The 21,887-nt window shown below is 36.8% G+C and overlaps 1 protein-coding gene across 3 annotated transcripts; it reads left to right on the forward strand.

Moving 5' to 3' along the window:
* The first annotated feature begins 119 nt into the window (after positions 1–119).
* LOC134533925 (myb/SANT-like DNA-binding domain-containing protein 3) lies at positions 120–21,845 on the forward strand. 3 transcript variants are annotated; one of them, XM_063371735.1, is made up of 7 exons: positions 126–300; positions 3,048–3,281; positions 7,174–7,306; positions 8,268–8,425; positions 10,849–10,993; positions 11,781–11,818; positions 12,695–15,255. In XM_063371735.1, the coding sequence occupies exons 1-7, from the start codon at positions 184–186 to the stop codon at positions 13,241–13,243; spliced, it is 1,374 nt and encodes a 457-aa protein (XP_063227805.1). In that variant the 5' UTR covers positions 126–183; the 3' UTR covers positions 13,244–15,255. The 3 variants fall into 3 exon arrangements, with proteins under 3 accessions (XP_063227807.1, XP_063227805.1, XP_063227806.1); XM_063371737.1 differs by lacking the exons at positions 10,849–10,993; positions 11,781–11,818; positions 12,695–15,255 and adding an exon at positions 19,484–21,845 and having other exon boundaries at positions 120–300; XM_063371736.1 differs by lacking the exons at positions 126–300; positions 3,048–3,281; positions 7,174–7,306; positions 8,268–8,425 and adding an exon at positions 9,762–10,096.
* The last annotated feature ends 42 nt before the right edge of the window (positions 21,846–21,887 follow it).

Here is a 21,887-nt window from a genome sequence, read left to right on the forward strand (position 1 = left end):
CTCCGAGGTATAGATATATACTTGTTTCCAGAAGTTGCGAGTTGCATGCAGCTCACTCTCTCGAGTCTAAAAATACGCGGTAGTAGCCTATATCCGTCACCGAAAATAAATAAAAGTCGCGACTTAGCGGTTTTCGGTGTTCACTTGTGATGTAGCTGTGCACAGACATATCCACGAGAAATCATGTCTCTTCGCGTAACTGCAACCGTCAGTGAGACTGACAAGCATTCAAACGATGTGACGGGTTTGTGTTTCCACGACGGTAAACTCTACAGCGCCGCCGAAGACGGAAAAGTCAAGGTAAGAACGCCACGCTGGTATCTCGTACACTGCCGTCAAAAAAAAAAAAGTCAAAGCACGCACGTACACGTAATTTATGAAGTACTAATCGTGCAGTTCCCATTGTTGGTGGGGTTTATTTCCGTTTCGTCACTCTCTAAGTTCGTCCATATCGCTATGGAAATCACTGATAGCCTCAGTGTCATCACGTCATTGTGATGGGAAAAAATTAAACTAATTAAATTTAACCCTTTTCATTAAAATGTTGAAACTAAATATAATGTAACCGAAATGTTCATTGAAACTTTAAACGCAGATATAAGGTAAGATGTAATTCAGTTTCAACAGGTTTTGTTTAATTTTTTTAAAATTTGGTTTTTATGTAGTCTATCAGTGTGAAAATGTTATTTTTGGTTACGTATAGGAAGTAAAAAAATGTGTGACAAACAAAACACACAGAACAATGCCTTCCGATGTCATCTGAAAAGTGTTTTATTTTATTCCCAGAAAGGTTGTAAACACATGTGTGCGAAAACAACCACAAGCAGAAGCACGCAATGCATCATTTTGTCGCAACTCAGTTAAGGCCCTTAAGTTAAATTTCATGTATAACAAAGAACTCACGTTTATTCTTTCGTCACACATATGTTGATCTTTAATTATTCCAGCTTTTTTTTTTAAATTTTGAATAGTTTTCTCAACATTCCACAGTTTAACATTTCCTGTTTTTTAAAATAAGAATGTGTATATGTAAATTTAGAAACACGGAATGGAGAAAGAATTGGGTCTGAAGAGCTAAATCGTAACTGAAGTAGTTAGTTAAAACGTTCCGCAACAGCTTTAACGTGTGATGGTTGGTACACTTGCGGCATTACGCGCAGCCCGTCGGCAAGCGATTTTCCCCCCTTACCTAAATAAAAAACTAAGTTTATTTGTAGGAGGGGTCCGGGTTAGGGAGGGACCTAGGTGCGTCTCGGACCGAAGCTTATACGCCTGGTCACTCTGTGATTAGCCATGCAGGAGAGGTAGCATGCATCATGTGCTAGGAGGGGATTGACGCCCCTACATGGTAGACAATTTGGGAATCCTACGATTCACTCATCCTTCTGTACATACCCGAATACTCACGTTGGCAAGCCTTCTTTCAACAGACGAGAGAGCCAAACGCCCGATCGCGGATCTTCGTTTTTTTTTTTTGTTCATTGTAAATAAATATATACAACTCATGATAACTAATGGTCCATTAGGTTAGGTTAGCTACATTATAAATACTTTAAAACATTGTGGACGGTTGATTTGGTTAGGATAGCTACATTAAAGATACTGTGAAATCATTTGAACAGTTTCCCCCAAATAAATACACCTGTTGTGGTACGGAAAAAAAAGAGAGCAAGAACTTCGGGTTTGCCTCTCTCGTCTGTGAAAAGAAGGCTTGCCTACGTGAGTATTCGGGTATGTCCAGAAGGACGAGTGAATCGTAGGCTTCCCAGACACTTTTCTACTCTGTCCAACTTTTCGTGCAAACCATCTTCTGTATCCTGTATACTCCTACGCGTGTGTGTGCCAAAGGTTTCCCGTGTGTATATGCAGGTTTTACCTTGGCCCAACTGAGCATAGTTATAAGAAAGGGGAGTTAGTCATGGCTGGCCAATCCCCGAACAAAGCACACGATGCATGCAACCCTCTCCCTGCATGGCTAGTCTCAGCATGAATATGCGCATGGCCCCCACAAAGGTGGGGCTGGGTGCAGTAGCGTAGCCAGGATTTGTGAATGGGTCCTCCCCCGGAAAAATTTGGATTTTAAGGTGTAAAATAGTGCTATTTGAGCAGTTTTTGGTACTTAACTTTAAATATTGTAATGGTAAAAATAGAATTATTTTTTTAATAAAAAAATTGTTTGAGTGATGAAGTAAGAAATTAATTGAAGATATTTTAATAAATCATAAATCATGCTCGAAGCTCGCCAATACAACAAAAAAAAAAAAGGAATAAAAATGGTTGGGTTTCGGCAGAACTGGCCTATTCCTGGAAACAATTAGCTTTAGCTTGAAGAGTTACCCAGTCACCACCTGCTTATAATTACCGCGCTGGTTAAATACAATAGGTGTAAGATACTTGAAAGCTTGGGACCCGTCACGGCGTCACAACCTTATAGCTTCTGCTCGCGACAGGGGTAGGGGAAGGGAAGGTGAATCGGTAGGGCTCGCTTACTCTTCCCCTCCAGTGCAGTGGCCGGTGATAGCAGTAAGACACCCAGGCTTTTAGCTAACCTGCTTGCAGATAAGAAAAAAAATAGTGGCTAAGGGTGGGGGGGGGGGTTTAGAACCCCTAACCTCCCCCCCCCCCCGGCCTACGACCCTGGCTGGGTGGAACCTTGGGTCCAGGTCCTGGGCCTGGAGGGGGCCCGGGTCCAGCCCCGTTTATTTTTAAATATTTAACTATTATAAATTTTTACAAGCTAGAAAAAAAACATTTTGAGTAGTATTTTATAAATAAAAATTAGCTTGGATTTAGAAAATAGTAATCATAATAAATTATACCCTGCATTTTCAGTTTAAATAACATTCTAAAAAAGAGTGCAGTCAAGAAATAACCATGCCATTATAATGTAGCACGTGACTGTAAAATTGACGGCGGGGGGGGGGGGGGGGGAGAGGGGCCGTCTCCGATCCTGGGTCCCAGGGCCTTATAATAATCGAATGTGGGGGTCACGGCTAGGCGCACAGACGCGCGCACACAGTTGAGGCAGGCTCTCCGTGTGCCGGCAGGTGTGGACCCCGGAGCTGCGGAAGCTGGCGGAGTTCCGAGCGCACGACTCGGCGGTGTTCCACCTGGCGGCGCTCGGCGACCAGCTGTACACGTGCTCCAACGACGGCTCGGCGGTGCAGGCGTGGGACGCGGCCAGCGGCGAGAGGAGGACCACCCTGCTGGGGGGCGGCGCGGAGGTGTGGCGTCTGCACGCGCACGACGGCAAGCTGTACGCGGGCGACGCGCAGGGAGTGGTGCGTGCTGGCAGGGCCGGTTCCATAACATTTTTCCTTATCAATCCACAAATATTCTTCATCGAGTAAGCTATAATACCTTTGAATATATATACTGTATAGAAGTCGCGAGTGGATAGGATTTACTCTACGTTTTTCAGAAGCATATGATGAGCAGCTTGGGAACTTCACCGCTGCAGTGCGCTGCCGTAAAGCCCTGTATCGTCTTAGTTGTTATTTACACGTTAGAGCACAGCGCTGTCGCCCGCTGTCATTCCCCGCACCCCTCATCTATCATTCACTGCAGCTCAACGTCGTTCAACAGGAGGGGGAAGGGGTTTTTGAAGAGTTGGACACTTGTCCGCTAGGGACCACCACAAGTCGATGCCCTAGAGATGGTGGCGATTGCGGCGGTGAATTAACCAACTACCTCAAAACCGTATTAGAAATTTTAACCTGGGCTGGCGACTTCTATACAGTATATATATTCAAAGCTAATACACTGGATATATAAGCTCTCTTAGGTTCAACGTACAATTTTAAATTTCCTTACATTCTGTTAGCATGGTTTTTTTTTTATCATTTATATATGATTGGAAAAAAAACTAATAAAAAAATTAGAGATTGCGTGGTATTAGTAAAAATATTTAGTTAAATAATTTTTAAGTATGCTATTTTTAAGTATCCTTTGCTGACATTTTTATTATTTATCTTTGCCATGTGTAGTTTTGATGGCTTTTTAAGAGTGGTATCTATATGAATGTTCCTCCGGGCACATGGAGTCTGGAGAAGGTGTGAGGTGAGTACAATTACCTACCGACCTCTAAAGTCACTGCGGCCATCTTGGATGACCTTAGATCTTGATATTTAACTTTAACATTGAAATTTATCTCGTTCGCCAACTTGGATTTTGCCATCTCGTAACGAGCGCCCCAAGTCCTGAATGTTGCAATTTTCTTTACGTTTGCCATCTTTGTTTCAGCCGTTTGTGTCTAGAGAGCACCAACATCGCTCTGTCTCATGCACCTAAAAGTCGATGTTCCATTACCTGCTAATGTCGTTGTGGTCCTTATCAACACAATAAATTTCATTTATTTTTACAAAATACATTGGAAGTGCTGCGATTCGAATCATGACAGCTTAGATCTCTGGGTTGGAAAACGCACACCTTAGACCGCACGGCCATTGAGGCATTTTCCAGACTTCAGAATTAAATGAGGTACGGTATATAAAACAATAACATATTTGGACTAGTAATTTTTTAATTTGAAGGAATAATAGCACCTGCTCGAGAGCGCAGCCGCCATCGTATTTTCAGTAATCGATACCAGAAGCACTAGTACCACGTAGTATGCTAAATGTATGCCAGAGTGTGTTGCCATCATATTAATTTAATTTTTACCAGCTAGAGTGAAGTATTGCCAGGCAGTCAACTGTCACGATATTCGCCATCTTGAAAATCCGTAATTATTTAGGTAGAAAATCTGAAAACATTCCATAATTTAAAAAAAAAAAAAATATCACTCATTAAATTGGCCTGAATAGGAAAAAAGTCTTTGTAGGTGACGAACTTTGCTAGGGAACTTCTCTGGCATTATTAGGCGGCGGTGTTTGCTGTGGGAAACACATAAAAATGCTTTGGTGAACTCGTGCGCGATGTACGATGGCCGCGCTAAGTGAAGTTGGGAGTCCGGACGTACAAGATTGATAAAGTGCGGCGGCGAGCACTGCGATGACTCGCGCTAAGCACTGCCGAGCGGCCACACTCGCGCACGCGGTGTAGCGGTGTCCGCGTGCGGTCAAGAACGTCTCGAGTGCATGGCTTTTGACGTCAGAAAGTGGAGGGGGCGGGCTTGCGAATATACAGGCCAGTGCTCAGCTAAGATACTCGCTAATCGGTCGCGGCGGGAGTCGGACTAAGAGAATGTTTGTGAATGAGGCTCGGAGTGTACGGCAAGAACTTTGGCTGTGTTTTTAAAGAGACTTGCCATCGACCTGGACTGGTTTGCGAATGCTTTTCGCAAACTGCGACGCAGTAATTTATAAGTACAATCTGGTCCGATATTGTTGGTGGGACTCGGCAGGTGTTAGGGTTTGCATGGGCATGAAGTTAAGTCCGGAATTATATCACACTTTGGAAATAAGAATCATTGGTTTAAATTCTGTTCGTGCATACTCCCAGAACAAGTCGTCAGCAAGTAATTTGGCTTTTCTTTTGTGCGAAGAAACAGATAGCCTAATGTGTTAGCAACACTGCATTTTAAATGAGTAATTTTAAAGGGGCCCCGTAATGAATACACTTTGAACTTGAGTTTTCATATAATTATTTATAATAAATTATTATCCTTTTAAATTTTATAATTTTTAAAGTACATAACTATAAATATTGGCTTATAATGATTTATTTTAATAACTTGTTAGTTCAGTTGCTGTGTATCCATTTTGGTATGTACAAAATTATTTTAAAATACTGGTGCCAGGTAATTTGTGTTTTTTTTGTAACATCGTAAAAATGTGTACTGGAATAATGTATAGTATTTTTATAATATTTTATTAGTATGAAGTCTTGTTTAAGAATGCTATTAGTCAAGTATCCGCTAGTCACAGCTTGATGGTTTTGAGTATGAGAATTTGTACTTTTATGATTGTACTTATAAAATAAACAGTAGATGGTAATTTTTTAACGATGGTTGACGTCGCCAGGCTGTACCTCCCTCGTTGATTTATGCCCAGCTGCCCAGCTTCTCTAGGTAGAGAAGGGTTCGGCCACATTGGCCCGGGAGGAACCAGCTCGAATACGTACCTAATTATTAAAAGCCTGTGTTAGCAGAACATCTGGTTTATTCGCACAGAGACTCTTTACATGGGGCTGGCCCGGCTCCGCCTGCGACAGTCTGAGGCTTTGCGTGGCAACGCGGCGAGTATTGTTCACCTACTCCACCACTGACACACTGTCCTGCACAAACTATATGCAACACTGAAAATCTAACTCTAAACCCTTATATATGTACGAAATAAGCGGGAAAGAGAGATGACTGTTCCTGGGTAAAGCGTGCGGTCCTATCATTGGCCTCTCCCCGTCCCACGCTAACGTGCCGGTAATTTGCAGTCTATCCTGTCGCTGTCCGCGTGCCGCGATTGGCCCGTGCCTGCTGCTTGACCTATTGAGCTAACGACGCTGCCCGACCGAGCTCGCTCCCGGACCAGGGCACTGCCCCCAGTAGTCTGGAAAGCAGTTACCGCTCCCCGCGTCACAACGCCCGCCGCCCACCTACGCGCTGCCCGCCTCGGCGTCCTGCGTGACACGTCTGTCCACCGTGAAGGCCTGTCGGCGACTACATTGGTTGCCCAGTCCGGAAACACCCGAGCCAGCACCGAGAGCACTCGCACGTAAAAGAACGGATAAAAAAAAAAAAAAAGAACCATCCTAAAAAATTTATAAAAATTATTAATTCTTAACATAAAGAAATAACCCAAATTAAGTACCAATAAATAAATAAATAAATAAATCAAAGGAAAATAATTACCAACTTAACAAAATAAACCCTAACTTAAGTGAGACAGTTACCGATTCGCGCCACGTTTGCGTGAAACGGTAACAAATTGCTAAATGAATACCACCCTGAGGAGGAGAGCACACATATTATTTGGAAACAGTTACAAGTCATGCAAGACGTGCAGATCATGCTTACAGTTATGGCCACAGTAATATTTACAATCCTTAGAATTGATTTAAAATTATGAAGTTTCAAAAGTTGTACTTTAAATAACGGGCAGGGGGCCCGACAAAATTATTTGCCTCCGGGCCCTTAAGTTTCCCATGACGGTTTTGCAGGGTAGATGCCATATTGTGACTGTCCCCTCAGAACAGTGTCGCACAACTAATTACTGGATGAATTGTGATTTATCTCAGGTAAGGATATGGAGTGGCGACGTGCTGGTCAGATCCTTCGAACTGACAGAAGAAGTGCGAGGATTGGCTGTGCAGGGCAACCTCATATACACTGTCAGAGACCGGGACCTGGTCATCACGGAAACACTGGCAGGTCAGCCTCGCAACCTCACTTCAGTTTAACAAGCAAACTTGCAAATACAATTGTCAAATATTCAACAAACAAAATTCTAAAAGTATGATGTGTAAGTTTTTTTTTTTTTTTTTTTTTTTTTTTTTTTTTTTTTTTTAACATTTGAAATTTTTTGTGATGTAGGTACCTGGAAAAATAAGTTATCTTTCATCTTGTCAGCAATCTCATTTACAGAAAATAGTATACAACAATTTTCATGGAACCTAAGTAAAGTTTTATTTTACCAAAACATTACTTGATTTGATCTATACATTTTAAAAATTAACCCTTTCAGTGTATTCGTCTACTGAAGTGGACAATTTATCTCAGTGATGCATGGTGCTTATCAAACCTTGAATGTTTGAGTTGAGGTGTTACCTGAATTCTGGTGGACACCACACTTTATGGCTACGAAATAAATAAATTTATATTTTATTAATTATTATAAAATAATCATATATATTATAATTAAAGTATAAGATTATCACAATTTTTTTTTAAAAAAGTTTAGTTACAAGAAAGAAAAAAAAAGGAATTGTTAATGTATGACTGAAAGGGTCAAATTAAAAAATTTTATTTAAAAATATTGTAACGTTAAAACAACATTCCAACATTTCTTATGTAATAGAAACCCGGGGCTATGGATGCAATAGTCACCTGAGGAAGGCTTCTGTGAACCTCCTATCATCCCCTTTATATACCGAGGGATGCTGAATGACTTGCTCAGACTGCTGTGCGAGCTGATCATTGCCTTTACAAGGACATCAGTGTGCCAAAATGGCATGCCACTGCTTGGCACCAAACAATCAACTTGCTTGTCTCTACTGTGTTACTGATACAGCCTCCACTGTTGATGTGGACACACACAGTTTGAATCTCCACAAGCGTTCTCTTTAGTCAGTTCTGCGGGCAGATGTGATCTGTGGCACTGGTGTGATTGCAGGTGAGAAGTCTGGCCCAGTGACACGCCAGACAATAGAAGGCAGCAGTCCGCTGTGCCTAGTTGGGACCAGGGTGTGTTTCGCTAGCAGGAGCGGGGTGGACATTCTGGTCCACGACAACAGCAAAGAAACACGCTTCAAGCAGCTGGGCATCATCAAGGTTAGAAACATGTTCCAGCAGGAGTGTTACCAAGATGCATTTAACAGATATGTTAACGGAAAAATACCAGACACCATTTAGCAGGTACTACAGCTACTAAACAAACTGACAAACAACAAATAACGAAAATAAACGGGAATAGTTCTAGCTGTTTGTTACCATCAGTGTTGCTCTTCAGCATTTCACTCATTCCTCATCTACACTGTTCTCCAGCTGATAATTTAAGTTGCTTTCACATTCTCAGCTACTCCATCAAACTCCTGGCGAAGCCAATAACAATAATGAGCGTAGGATGTAGTACTTCCTGCCCTTCCTTGGACTGCAGTTGCGATCATTCAGTGCAATACTTCCTCAGCCGAGAGAGGGTAAGCTTCGGCTGGACTGCCGGCCTCAAGGTGGCGACAACACATCTGAGCACAAATGTGGGTTGTACTGAGTCTTTTTAAGAGGGTGGATCGCTTGCCACACGCTAAAAGTACATCTCACATATTTGTGAGACTACTCTTACTTCTTTAATTCTTTATTTTCCTCTCAGCTTCCAGCGATAGGTGAAGCTTACTATAGCCTGATGTCCAAGAGAGAGAATAGCATATTTCTCTTCCACTGTAAACAAATCAGTACATTTGTAGTCAGATCAGTTTTCTCTTCATGGTATCTCCAACAGGGTGTTGAGTTTTGCTTTCTGTATGCCTTCTTTGAATGTTGTTTGGTGTGACTGGTTCACTTTCAACAGGCTTTCATTCCAATTCCATACATTAAAAAAAATTAAAGCCAAAATTCCCACACTGTGTTATCTTGTTCTTAAATTTTATAAATGATTTGCGAAGTAAAACTAATTAATATAAATGTGATTGAGAATAAAATTTATCAAAATTGAGTAACTTTTTAAAATGTGTATAAATTGTAGTAAGAATTGTTTTCGTGCTATTGTTGGTGTCCTGAAAATCTTAATCATTATTGATTGATCAATAATTATTGATATCCTCAGCTATTGTTATGCTTATAAAAAAAAACTCACATGAAACTAAATAAATGTTTGCACATAGTACCTATAGTTTCAATTTTCTAAACCATAAGTAAACAGATTTAAGTTTTCATTAATAGACTAATGGCAAGTTGCACCATTGTGGTTGTCGATCTGAGTTTCAGCGATCTTTGTTCGAAAATAATCCTTGGATCATCGGTCCAAACGTTGCGCCAAAAGATGAAGCGATTCCTTGACCAAAGATTGCATGAACCTTGGTTCATTCTTCTGCACAAAGCGGCAACAATGTTGATAAAATACTAGGCTTATTTCTATTGGCTGTCCTAATTTGACGCCAATATCTATTAAAAGAAATTTGTTTTCGGCGGGTATTAAAAATGTTCGACGTTGGCTGCATGTCACCAGACGCAATTGTAAATAAACTAAACAACATAAAGATGGATAGCAAACGTTGTAATTTTTCTGACCGAGAGAAGTATCTTCTGGTAGATTTAGTGGAGGAAAATTTACTAATAATAGAAAACAAACGTACGGATGCAGTTTTCGCAAAGGAGAAGGACATGGCATGGAACAAATTGACGGAAAAATTCAATGCCTCCAGTGATGTTTCTCGGACTTCGAAGCAGTTGAAGTGCTGCTACGAAAATATCAAAAAGAGGGCTAGAAAATCAACTGCATCAGATAAGGTATGAGAAAGTTTTAATTTTAAGAGGTATTTTTAGGCCTCTCCATCTTTAAATTTCAAATATTTGTATACTGTTTGCAATTAAACTTCTGTGCTAATTTTTTGGTTAAGAGTTACCTCTGGCTACTTGCTGAAGTCAACACTTGTGTAGTAGAGCGATTATTTTGATAGTTGGCGTTGCCCTCGAGAAATAATAAGGGTAAAAGTTCCGTATTGCATATCCAAGTTAACCCTGTAATCCTGATATGATCCTGATGGCATGACCCTGTACAACTCATCCGGTGGTACATGTTTTTTTTTTTTAGCAGCGCCTCCCTACTGCCAAAAAAAATTAGCATCATGTACCACAGGATCAGGTGTACAGGACCATGCCATTAGGATCATAGGTATATCTCGAGACACCTGGATACGCAATACAGAACTTTTACCATACCAAAGATGACAGGGCCTAATCCCCCCTAATTTGTTTACAGATTGTCAGATTAAGGACTGCGGTACGTTGCAGCTGTGTTTAAATATTTTCTATTTAAGTACCTAGGTGTATTATTTGCTTGTATTGTATTTCTTAAATGAATTTTATGTTGTGAACCATTTTTTAAGTAATTATTGTTATAAACATATCACAGAGAGCTTAAGTGTTGTTTAAGCGTGGTTGCATTTAGCACAATTTCTTTTTGTTGATTTGTAGTATAGGTATAACTCTATTTTTCTGTTGTCTTTAAAAAAATTATTCGTTACTATTTGTGATTTCAGGTTGAATTGAAAAAAACCGGCGGAGGAGGATATGTTCCGAAACTAAGTTGTATTGAAGCCAGAGTTATGGCATTAGTGAACTCCCAGTTCACACCACTGAATTGTAAATATGACAGTGATGCCATATACCAGGGAGATCTTGAAGGTTGGCATGGTTTTCATTTAAATTTTGAATTGAGTTGCATAGTTTTTGACAGTAATGTTGAACTTAAATTGGTTTTCTACTAGGTAGTTAATTTTTTTTACTAGCATAATTATTTGACATGACCTACCTATTTAAACTAAAAGTAGGGTATTTATGGAGTTAAGCCGCGCATATAAGAAAAATAAATAAAAATTTGAAAATACTCTGAAATAATAGTATAGACCTTCCTCTATTTATAGCAAAAAACAGCCATACGAAATTCCTATTAGTCACGCCTCCCCACTGCTAAAAAAATAAGCATCATGTACCACAGGATAAGGTGTACAGGATCAAGTCATCAGGATCATGTTGCCAGTCTAATGATAACACCATTTACAATTATTGCAATAACCTGAAGCATTTACATAACTTCCATAATTCATATTTTATAAATATGCCAGGTCTGGTGGATCGAAGGTCCCCGGCTCTACTCCAGGCAGCGTCAGGGTATCTTATCGTGTGGAATGGTTCTTTCTCTTGTTCAGGACTGGATGTTTTGTAGTACATACCATAATTGCAAAGTCTTTCTGTCAAGAGAACTTAAGTTGCATGTTCCAACACTGATTTTACCTGTAGTCACCACACACAAAACTGAGCTGACATTCATCATCATGGTATCATTCATTCAGCATCATCTCCACCAAGTCATAGTGTTCTACCATGCTTTGAAAACAAGCATTAATGTTAGTTTAATTTTTTTACTTTGCATAGCCATTAGGCCTGATACCTTCGGAATGTTTATTTTCAGATTGTGAGCAGATCCTCGTTGAGCAACCCTGTGATTTGGTATGTATTTTACTAATTATTTTGGGTTGGGTAAGCTACAGTAATAACGGTGCAGTTGCTAACTTACCTTTTATGTATACCTGCAGGTTGTTTTCTAAAAATAGAGCATTTTAAGGTAATTATTAAAATAATATAAACTGATTTGAGGAAGGAAGGGGGGATAGAGGCATCTGTAAATGTTTGTGAGAACTGTTTATTGTGTCTGATTATCCTACAATTGAGTATTTTTTACTTTCAACTAGATACTTAAGAAACTTTAGAACAAGTGCATGAAGTTAAGAGAAATTATGGGGTGAATATCTTTGAAAACAAATACATACACTTGTAAAAACAATCAAAATCAGCATTAAATTTTGAGACAGTGGTTACATCTACAGGTAATAATATTCTTGGAATTTTGCATTGTTTTGAGAATAAAATAAAGGGTAGGCTACAAATGTCAAATAAAAAAACATTTTGTTTGGTTAGTTCATGTTTCTTGGGTAAGCCATATTTCATTGAAAACCAATGTGTTAGAATATCAAAAACACACCCAAAACAATACCATTGATCATTTCATTTTCAACTATAGTCATAATCTATACATTTACCAAAATTGGCAATAGTGTTTACATACATACACACATAAAAGTTACAGACATTGTTACTTATTTCAAATTATGCAATGAAATGCTATTTTACTCTTTGTAAGCATTCAGATGCCTATTGCCTCCAATAGTAACAAGCAGAAAATTTGCAATGCATTACATGGAATGTCAGGAGTGATGTGAAATGCTTAATGGTCAAACCTAAAAACGTAATGTGTTCCACTGTATTTAAACATGATGGCCAAATATAAATTTGTTCAAATTTTGTACATTATAATTGTTTTTTCAGGACGAATATTATCTTGAAAATAACAGTCCATCATCTGGAATTGAGGCAGTTGCTGTGACGACCATGTACCCCACCACATCAGCAGATCATATGTTTGTACCAGCCGCCATGATACCAACCCCCATGACATCAACTGTAACTGTCTCAGTACCAGCAATTGCCACTTCAACCCCCACCACATCGGCTCAAACCGTCTCTAAAACAACTGGGCTGAGAGCTGTGTCTCAGAAAATGACGGAAGTCCCAGCTACGCCATCTACAAGTGGTAAAGTTAGTGGAAGCAATATATCACTGCGTACTTTTCGCAGAGGCCAGTCTGCAAAAAGAAAGCGCAGTGATGTAGCTGAAACCATCTATTGTAATGCAATGGGTAATTCAGACTGCCAACAAAAAAAACTGGAAATGGCAGAGGAGTTACACAAAAAAAAACTAGAGATTATGGAAAAAGAGTCCAACATAAAGGACACTGAACTTAAAATCAAAAGCATTGAACTAGAAATTAAACAAGTTGAGTTGCAAGTCATGAGAAAGAAATTGAAACAGTGTTAGATGTTTGTGCTAATAATTTTCGTGAAATGTAGGTTAGTCAGAAGTGAATGTATTTTGTGATATCTTATTTCCAAGTGGCTATGCATATGCTGTTGTATTTAAATTTATTATTTCTTTTTTTTGTTTGTCCTTATTAACTGTAAAACTATTTGATTGCACAAGTGTTCTTTTCTATTTTCACATTGGTAGAGGCAGTATATTAATATTTGTAATGATAAAACAAAAACAACACATAAAATCCCCTACAGGCGTAGGTAGATTTCGATTTTGAGGGACCTATTATTTTGGCAATGTTTTCGAAACATTTACAAACCCCTTGAACACTTCAATAACTTAATGTACATTACATCCTATTAAATGTTCACCAATATTAAAAAAAGATTGAATAATAAGTTTTCATATTCCAAGCAGCGAAAATGTATGAAATGTTTTTGAACTCAATGCATCCAGCACTAAATGTCTAATTGAATTTACCTATTATTTTGCCTACTAAGTAGTTATGCTATTGTTTTTAACTTTAAAACAGTATTTTTCATCATTCTTTGACAAAGGTTTAAGGTAATATTAAGATATTTAAAAATAAATTGCAATAATTTTTTGATGCACCCCTTTATTTTATAAACCCCCTGCATCAGTGGCTCCTACTATCCAAAATGTTTCAGACAAAAGTTTTATATAATAATTATAAGATTAACACACAATTTGAATGGATTTGATGGTAAATTCTATTCCTCTACGGTTTGTATGATCAAATATTGTTTCAGACAAAAGTTTTAAATAAAAATTATAAGATTAATTCAAAATTTGTACGGATTTGATGTTGTGCCTAGAAAGGGTGATATGATTTTTATCGACCTCCAACCTTCGTTTATGGCATCCCTGTAGTAATAGTTGGTCGTATCAAATTAACTTGGACAAAAATATTTTGGTATTATCCAATTATATATAAAATGTTAAAACAGATGTGACATTCGCTATATTGTAGCAGTTAGAGGGATGTTTCTGTTTTTTCATAAAACTTTCCGCAATTTTACCTCTTTGGTCAGATGTTGCCCATTAATGAACTCGACAAAGATTTTCTACTTCTAGAATTTATGTATAAGTATAAAAATGATTTGTAAAAATTTTCGGCAGTTGACAATCAATTTGAGGTCTGTGGGCTATGAAATAAAAAATTACAATATTAAAATTACCCTTAAGTCTCACCATGAGTGTGAAATATACCTAAAAGGAAGTTGATGCATAGCGTAATACTGAAATGCAACAATATTTATCGGAATCACTTAAATATCGAATTATGTAAACTTAAATAAAAAAATGGAAACATATTAGTTAAATAAAAAAGCTGTTCAATAAATAGAGATGAATCAATATCTGATAAAATGTGCATGTGGCTAAAGGCCTCCAGCATTGGTGTTTGTTATTTTTTTTTAATTAACACTAATAATATTTTAATAATAAGACAAGTACAACAGATAGAATTCAATTTTGAAACTATGTAAACAGCAAAGAAATCATGTAAAGCATCAATGTATGAACTAAAAGTGTTATTGCTAATAAAGCTCTGTAGATTTGTAGTGATCTAAAATCTTAGCTCTTCTCATTAATAATGTGTTTTGTATTGTTTTATGTACACAGTTTGTACCATGAAGCAGTTTTACAGTTCAACTATGGTTGGTATGTGCTTCCTTGTTTTATATCTACACAATGGTTACGCTGCTTGATCTATTTGAACATTAATCAACTTGTATAGTCCATATGATCTGGTAAAGTTCATTAATTTTTAGGCTTTGTTATTTATGTTGTTTGTTTGCAGTGCAATTAAGTGAAAAGTGTTGTTAGTAATTATGTGTACCTGTTTAAACTATTTGTTAAAAGTAAATTTATCAACTGAGATTTTTGTTTCACTTTTTTACGGGTAATACATTATGAGATATAGATAAAACTTGAAATTTTATGTATTATTTGTACCTGTATGAACTGTGTGTGAAAAGTAAAAATATCAACTGAGATTATCTTTTTTGTTTATTATCAGTCATACATTATGAGATCTTACAAAGTGGTGCAACATTTTGTGTGTCATTAAATTGCACAAATCCTATTATTATTCATATGCTTAAGAAGATTACACACCAAAATCTGCAAAATAAATTTTTGCCAAAAAATAATTACACCTGAAATTACCTTTACTGTTGGCAACAATTTTATCAGCATTCATTTACATGTATATATACATACTAGCACAGTGTTGGCTTATACTTGTTTTTATATATTAGCATATTGCTACATAAAACCTTAATAACATAAAATATAAACGCTAGGTGTTGTGATTGATAAAAAGTTCAGGAGAGTAAATAAAAATACTTATGAAACATTAAATGACACTGGTGAAATTATACTAAAAAAAAGCAACATAGTGGAGATTCATAAGAATTACATCATGGTAAATACTATTTATCAGTCTCTTAAAAACATCATAAAAATGACCTACACTAGAGGTTACTGCTTCCTACATTAAATTCATTAATATAAAAAAAAATATCACTCAGTTAAGTTTTACTTTTCAGACGAAACACTAAAGTAGCACTAACATTTTTCCTAGAGATATTAGGTAGGTATATAACAATTAAAAAAAAAAATCAAGAAATTTTTTAACTCATGTAAATAACAAATTGCACTGTATGTGTTTCTTGAAACAGAAAGGTTGTTGATAAAATTAATATGGGTTAAAATGGAATGAGTACCATTTAGTTATTTACATTTAACATATCCGGCTCTTTCGTAAAAACTATGTCACTAATGGTTGTCTTAAGTAAATTTTGCAATGATTCCTTATTTGCCATATATTATTTTGTAACTATCAAACTATTTCAAAAAAACAAAACATGACTTTCTATTAATTGGTTATAAGCATGGTTTGATGGTGATCTGTGAAGGTTGAAAATAAATATCATTATTTATTTGTATGCAATATTTTTCAATGTTTAGCTTTGAGTTGCCACAAAGCCGCACTTTTAGTTATTTTATTATGTTTTTGTTGCAAGGTGATTCTTTCAATTACAAAATCCTAAGCCCTGAAAATGAGGCCTATCAGTTACAATGTCTTGTAGTTAGCCTATCAGCTACAATGTCTTGCAGTTTAACTGAATGTTTGAAGCTAAATTAGTACATTAAAATGACTGTAATAAGAAACAAAATAATTATGGTAGGCCTAATTATTGATAAGTGTGTGCATCCTAACAAATAATTCAGAAATAGTTCTATTTTTTGTATGATTATTTGGTAAAATGGCATTCCAGGACATATTTCATTAACTTAGGCAGAATTAATTTACAGTAGCATTCATACAAGGGCATGATTTACACCACATTGAGTACTTGGATCACGATGTTTGCTTGACATCACATTAAAATGGTTTGTCTAAGGTTTCCCAATAAGCTCATAGTGACAAAGTGGTTTATTTGATTTTTTTTCCTTCAATTTTTTTCATATTTCATGCACATGTTTGTTTGATTTGGTTTTCAAGTTTATATGTTTGCACAAATTGCTGATTCTTGCAAAATGAAAGGTTACGTCAGCCAAACACACATTTTATAATTGTGAAAACATAATACATAATTAATGTTTTATACCATTCATACAGTTACCTATAGACTATTTTCAATATACCTAACCTAACCCACTTTTCATACAATTAAACAGTAGTTGACCTTACCTAACCAACAGTCTACATTGTTTGATCAGTATTTTTAAGATAAGAAAGAAAAAAAAAACATTCCAAATTGTTATTTACTTTCTTGTGTGTCCTCCTCAATAATTACATTACCAGTTCTAATTGGAAAAACTTTATTCACATGAAATAATTTTAAACATAGGATCTACCTATGAAACACAGTATTAATTAGAGCAGTCCTATTAGCAGTTGCACCAGCTCTATTTGGTTGATCATGTGGAGGTACTGGTATTGCAGCAAAAGCTTCTGGATCCAGGGCTACAGCTGGATCTAATGGTGCATCAACTTCATTTGCTGCAATGGCAATATTGTGCAGAACCACAGTGGCGACAATAATTGGTGGTACATTGCACAGTTTAACCCGCAACTTCATACTAAGGCATGGGAAACGCCTTTTCAAAACCCCAAATGCTCTTTCAATGACGTTACGAGTACTTTTGTGGGCACTGTTAAAGTTCCTTTCAGCTTCAGTTGCTGGAAGCAATAATGGTGTATGCACATACGATCGACATGCGTACGCACTGTCAGCAAGAAGAATTCCTCCCACAATTTCACCGATCTCAAACTGAGCATGCACTTCACTGTTATTAAAAATGGTGCTATCGTGTGTGAAGCCTGGCCAGCGTGCAACCACATTTGTAAACACAAGATTGGCTTTGCAAATAGCCTGTACATTAATAGAAAAAAATTGTTTTCGGTTACGATAGAGCTCTCCATTGTCACCACCTGGTGACTGTATGGGCACGTGTGTACAATCGAGAGCTCCAATCACACCTGGATACCCAGCTATACTGTAGAAACCAAGCTGAGCCTGTCGTTTCTCCTCAACAGTCGTGGGCATTTTCACTAGATCACGACCTAGCAATGCCAGGTAATGAGTGACCTTGTGAAGTATTCTGCTGGCTGATGATTTGTGAACACCCATCATGTCACCACACACCACCAAAAAGGAACCAGTTGCATAAAACCGCAGCGTCAGTAGTAACTGGTTTAATGGTGACACAGGTTTGTTACGTTCCGAAGGGTACGTTAAATGCTCTTCAATAAGGTGTAAAACCTCCATTACAGTTCTTTTGGATAGGCGAAACCGCAAAACAAAATTCTCGTCGTCTAGTTCCTGAAACGGTTCACTTCTCGGTGCGTACACACGCGGCTTCGGGATTGCTGCATAATGCATGTCAACCAACACATTTACAGCATTGTCTTCATGTTCCGAATCGTCTTCCGAAAAATTCATGTTGACATTTATCCAAATCAAAAGTACATTAGATTCTGTGAGTTCCACAATTCACATACAATAATTATTTTCTCAACATAACCTGATGGTCTTTTCCCATAATTTTTATCATATTAGCACATCTTTAAAATACACTTCTCAACTACTAATCTTGCAATTCATTCCGAACCTGTTATCTAATTAACACATATAAAATAACTGTCACAAAAAAAAATATTTTCCACGTTTTAAATATAATTTTGAAGTAAGAAGCCCAATTTGTAAACTTTCAGGTCATAAAATGTTTAAAAATATGGGTTATGATTGTTTTTTGTTTGTAAACACTTTTGAACTGAAGTTGTGATCCATGACCGTCATTCTGAACCAACAGGCACGTCGGTTCAACACTTGGTTCACAATGATCGTAGTTCATTTTTCAGAATACAATCGTGCAACAGAAAAATGTTATGAACTTAGTTCAAAGCAGTATTTGAACTAAGATCACATATGAACCACATTGGTGAAACCGGCCATAACTAAGGTATTTAGTTGAATTTTTCATTGCATTTGTGTTTTGCCATGCATTTCAATTCTTGATGTTATTTAGGATTTATCACAATTCTCCGCAGTCTGGCCTCTACTTACTAACCCATCCTGGCCCTGATAAAATGTTTACATACAGAGACTTCGCAAATAAGATGGAGTAGTAGGCCTGTGCAGAGCTTACACTAAACGAAACAATCAAAGCTCTTTTACTTGGTTTGACTTTGCCAGGAAATTTACAATTTATTTTATTTGAAGCTTCAGTTGTGATATAAAGCTTTGTGTCTGATGTGAAGCTTTGCAATTGTTGCAAAGTTTCAATGCATTGGAAGTCTAAGATTAGCTCATGAAAATATATATTTTTTTTTCTTGTATATGTTTAGCTTGAATAAATTATTTACTAATAAAAATCAAAAGGTGCGGCACTCTGCTTTTATGAACTCAATATTATGCAGGGTTATTTTATAATTTTTATTGAATGATGTTATACAGAGGGACGAATTGGTTCATCAATTAATCAGTTCAAATATTACAAATGTTAAACAATATTTTTTTTTTCAACTTATACTCGACTGTATTTGATCAAATGTTGTTCACAGAGAACAATATTCACAATTATATTCGACTTTGTGAATATTTTAAAGATTCAATTTGAAGTTCGCTTCACATCCAAAAACTAGTATTCGACAGGTCTAAGGAGTAGTGGAGTAGACTTTTACAGATGCGAGGACTGTGCGACTGTTCCCAGGCTCACGACATGATCATGAACGCGCTGTGCGGCGAGGGGGAGACGACTCTGTACAGTGGCGGGTACGACGGCAAGCTCAAGAAGTGGGACCTGTCCACTCTGCAGAGCCTCGGCGAGTGTCCCGTCGCCCCCTGCATAAACGCAATATGCGCCGGCACCACGGGCACAGTTTACGTCGGGGCTTCCGGCGGCTACATCGCCCGCATCCAGAACTGAATCCGTGTAGCGGGCTGGATACTTGTAACATCCCAGAGAAAAATTTATGATCGTTTAAGGCTGAGCCACATTCACGATAGCACGCGCACAGCACAGAGGCACAGAATTTGAATGTACACGAACGGATAGCAGCTGCCACATTGGAAAATAGTACATGCACAGAAATACAGTACATGCACGGCACACAGAAAGTTAACAATTTTACAACTTTTTTCTGCGCTGTGCACCAATTTTTGTTTGCAACCAATCAGCATACACTATGTAAGTGGCATAGAATAATTAACTGCAGATGTGTGCATTTTAAAGTTAAAAGTGAAACTAATTTGAATATGTATTTAATCCTTTGTTGTTAAAAATATGTCTAAACATTAAAAACAAAAAGGGTGACATTGTATGCTTGTATTTAGGCAAACAACTGCTTTTGTAAATAGCTGAAAAAATTCAGCCATTTAAAACCAAAAATTTTGACACAAGTAAAGGTAAAAATCTGTTGGAATGATTGAAACTACTGTGTTGTGTGTAATGTAATTTTGACTTCTGTGCTGTGCATGTAAAAATGTGCTATTTATATGCTGTTTGCATGCTATTGCTAATCAAGCCTAGGCTTTAGTGAACTACTGTTTTTTATCGCATAATCGTAGCACGTTTCATACTAAAATCAAATTTAAAAAGTAGTGGTGCAAATTTTATGTGAAAAAAGTATGTTTTGTTAAGTAAAGTTATTCATAAAAACAAAACCTATTCATGTAAAGAACATTAATAATTAAAGTAGAGTATACAAAAGCACGCCAAACAATTTAAATTAATAAGTCAAGCAACAAAAATTTTTGTTCAACTTTAAATAGACAAACTAAAACCGTGACCCGAACTGAGCCAGTACTAAAGCTTAACTATCATTGTAGTACACATTTACCTTGAAAGAGTGAAGGCTGTAAAATGTAGTCCAACTCGACACTAGATAGAGCGCGCACGTTGCCTGCAATCGGTGAGCTATCAATATCAATATTTGACTACGTGCGCACACTCAATACAAGAATCAACATAACCAAACATGAATGATGTCAAGTAGTGCTGGCTACACTTTTATAAGCGGTACACAGCGGCAATGAAGACGGAAAGATAAAGGTTATAACGTTTGAAAAGTCGTCAAAAGAAAATTTACACATCAGACAACTTCGTAATTCTGTTAATTAAATTAGTAAGCAGTTAATATCCGAATGAATATTACACAAAGCGCTTGGAATCTAACAGCGGAACCAAAAACACCATGCAACGTTTATGTGAGAATTTTTCTCTACAAATTTTGACACCCTAAAATAATGGTGTGACGATGAAGTGATACAAAATGGATAAAAATGCAAAAGTTTTTTTTTTATATGAAGATAAGAAATTAGGGAGTGGATATGCATAATCGTTGCAACTATAAAATTTACCTATGCTAGTTATAAAAATAGTGTATTTTTGAACTGAACTTTTAAAATAAAATCCTGGTTACATGAATGCCAAAGGCAAAATTACTCAGAAAGAAAAATAGACTAACAATTGTGTATTATAAGTACACATCAAAATCTATAATTTATAAATACGATAATATTGAGTAAATTATCAATCTAGGAAAAGAAATAATTTTCACAATCTACTTGGTGTGTGTATTTTGTTACAAACTAATACATACATACTAAAACAATAGCATTCTTTAACTTAATATTTTAAAATTAATCAAATTTCAGTAATTTAAGGAAAGTTTGGTTTCCATTCTGTTTTATTTCATGACTCAACTTGCAACTTGCATTTTGGTGTTGCATGGTGTATAACTTGCATTTTGCTGTTAAATGGTGTACTGACCCCACATTTATGTATTATTTTGGCTTTATTGCAATTCACCATAAAATCTTGTCCCTATATTAAACATGAATCAAGTATTTACATGCTGGTAAATACCAAAAAAAAGTTTCACTGCTTGGATCAGTCTCCTCGGATGCCGCCATACTAATTTATTGTTTCCTGTTCAAATGGTAACCAAGTAGTTTCACTTAGCATAACTAAAAAATACACTACAGTATTCAATATCCTTTAATAAGAATTTTTATTTTACTGCAAAAAATGTAACCATAAATTTGATTTAATAAAAATATTTATTATGGAACTATGTATACTTTAATTCCGATTCAGTTGCTTAAATAATATA

The sequence above is a fragment of the Bacillus rossius genome, chromosome 7, assembly GCF_032445375.1.
Source record: "Bacillus rossius redtenbacheri isolate Brsri chromosome 7, Brsri_v3, whole genome shotgun sequence".
NCBI classification, from domain to species: domain Eukaryota; kingdom Metazoa; phylum Arthropoda; class Insecta; order Phasmatodea; family Bacillidae; genus Bacillus; species Bacillus rossius.

Bases quoted from the DNA above. Each gene is read 5' to 3' on its own strand.
- LOC134533925 (XM_063371735.1), top strand. From the start codon at position 184: ATGTCTCTTCGCGTAACTGCAACCGTCAGTGAGACTGACAAGCATTCA. The intron at 3,282-7,173 runs GTGCGTGCTGGC...GATTTATCTCAG, and splicing joins CGGGCGACGCGCAGGGAGTG to GTAAGGATATGGAGTGGCGA. The intron at 8,426-10,848 runs GTTAGAAACATG...TTGTGATTTCAG, and splicing joins AGCAGCTGGGCATCATCAAG to GTTGAATTGAAAAAAACCGG.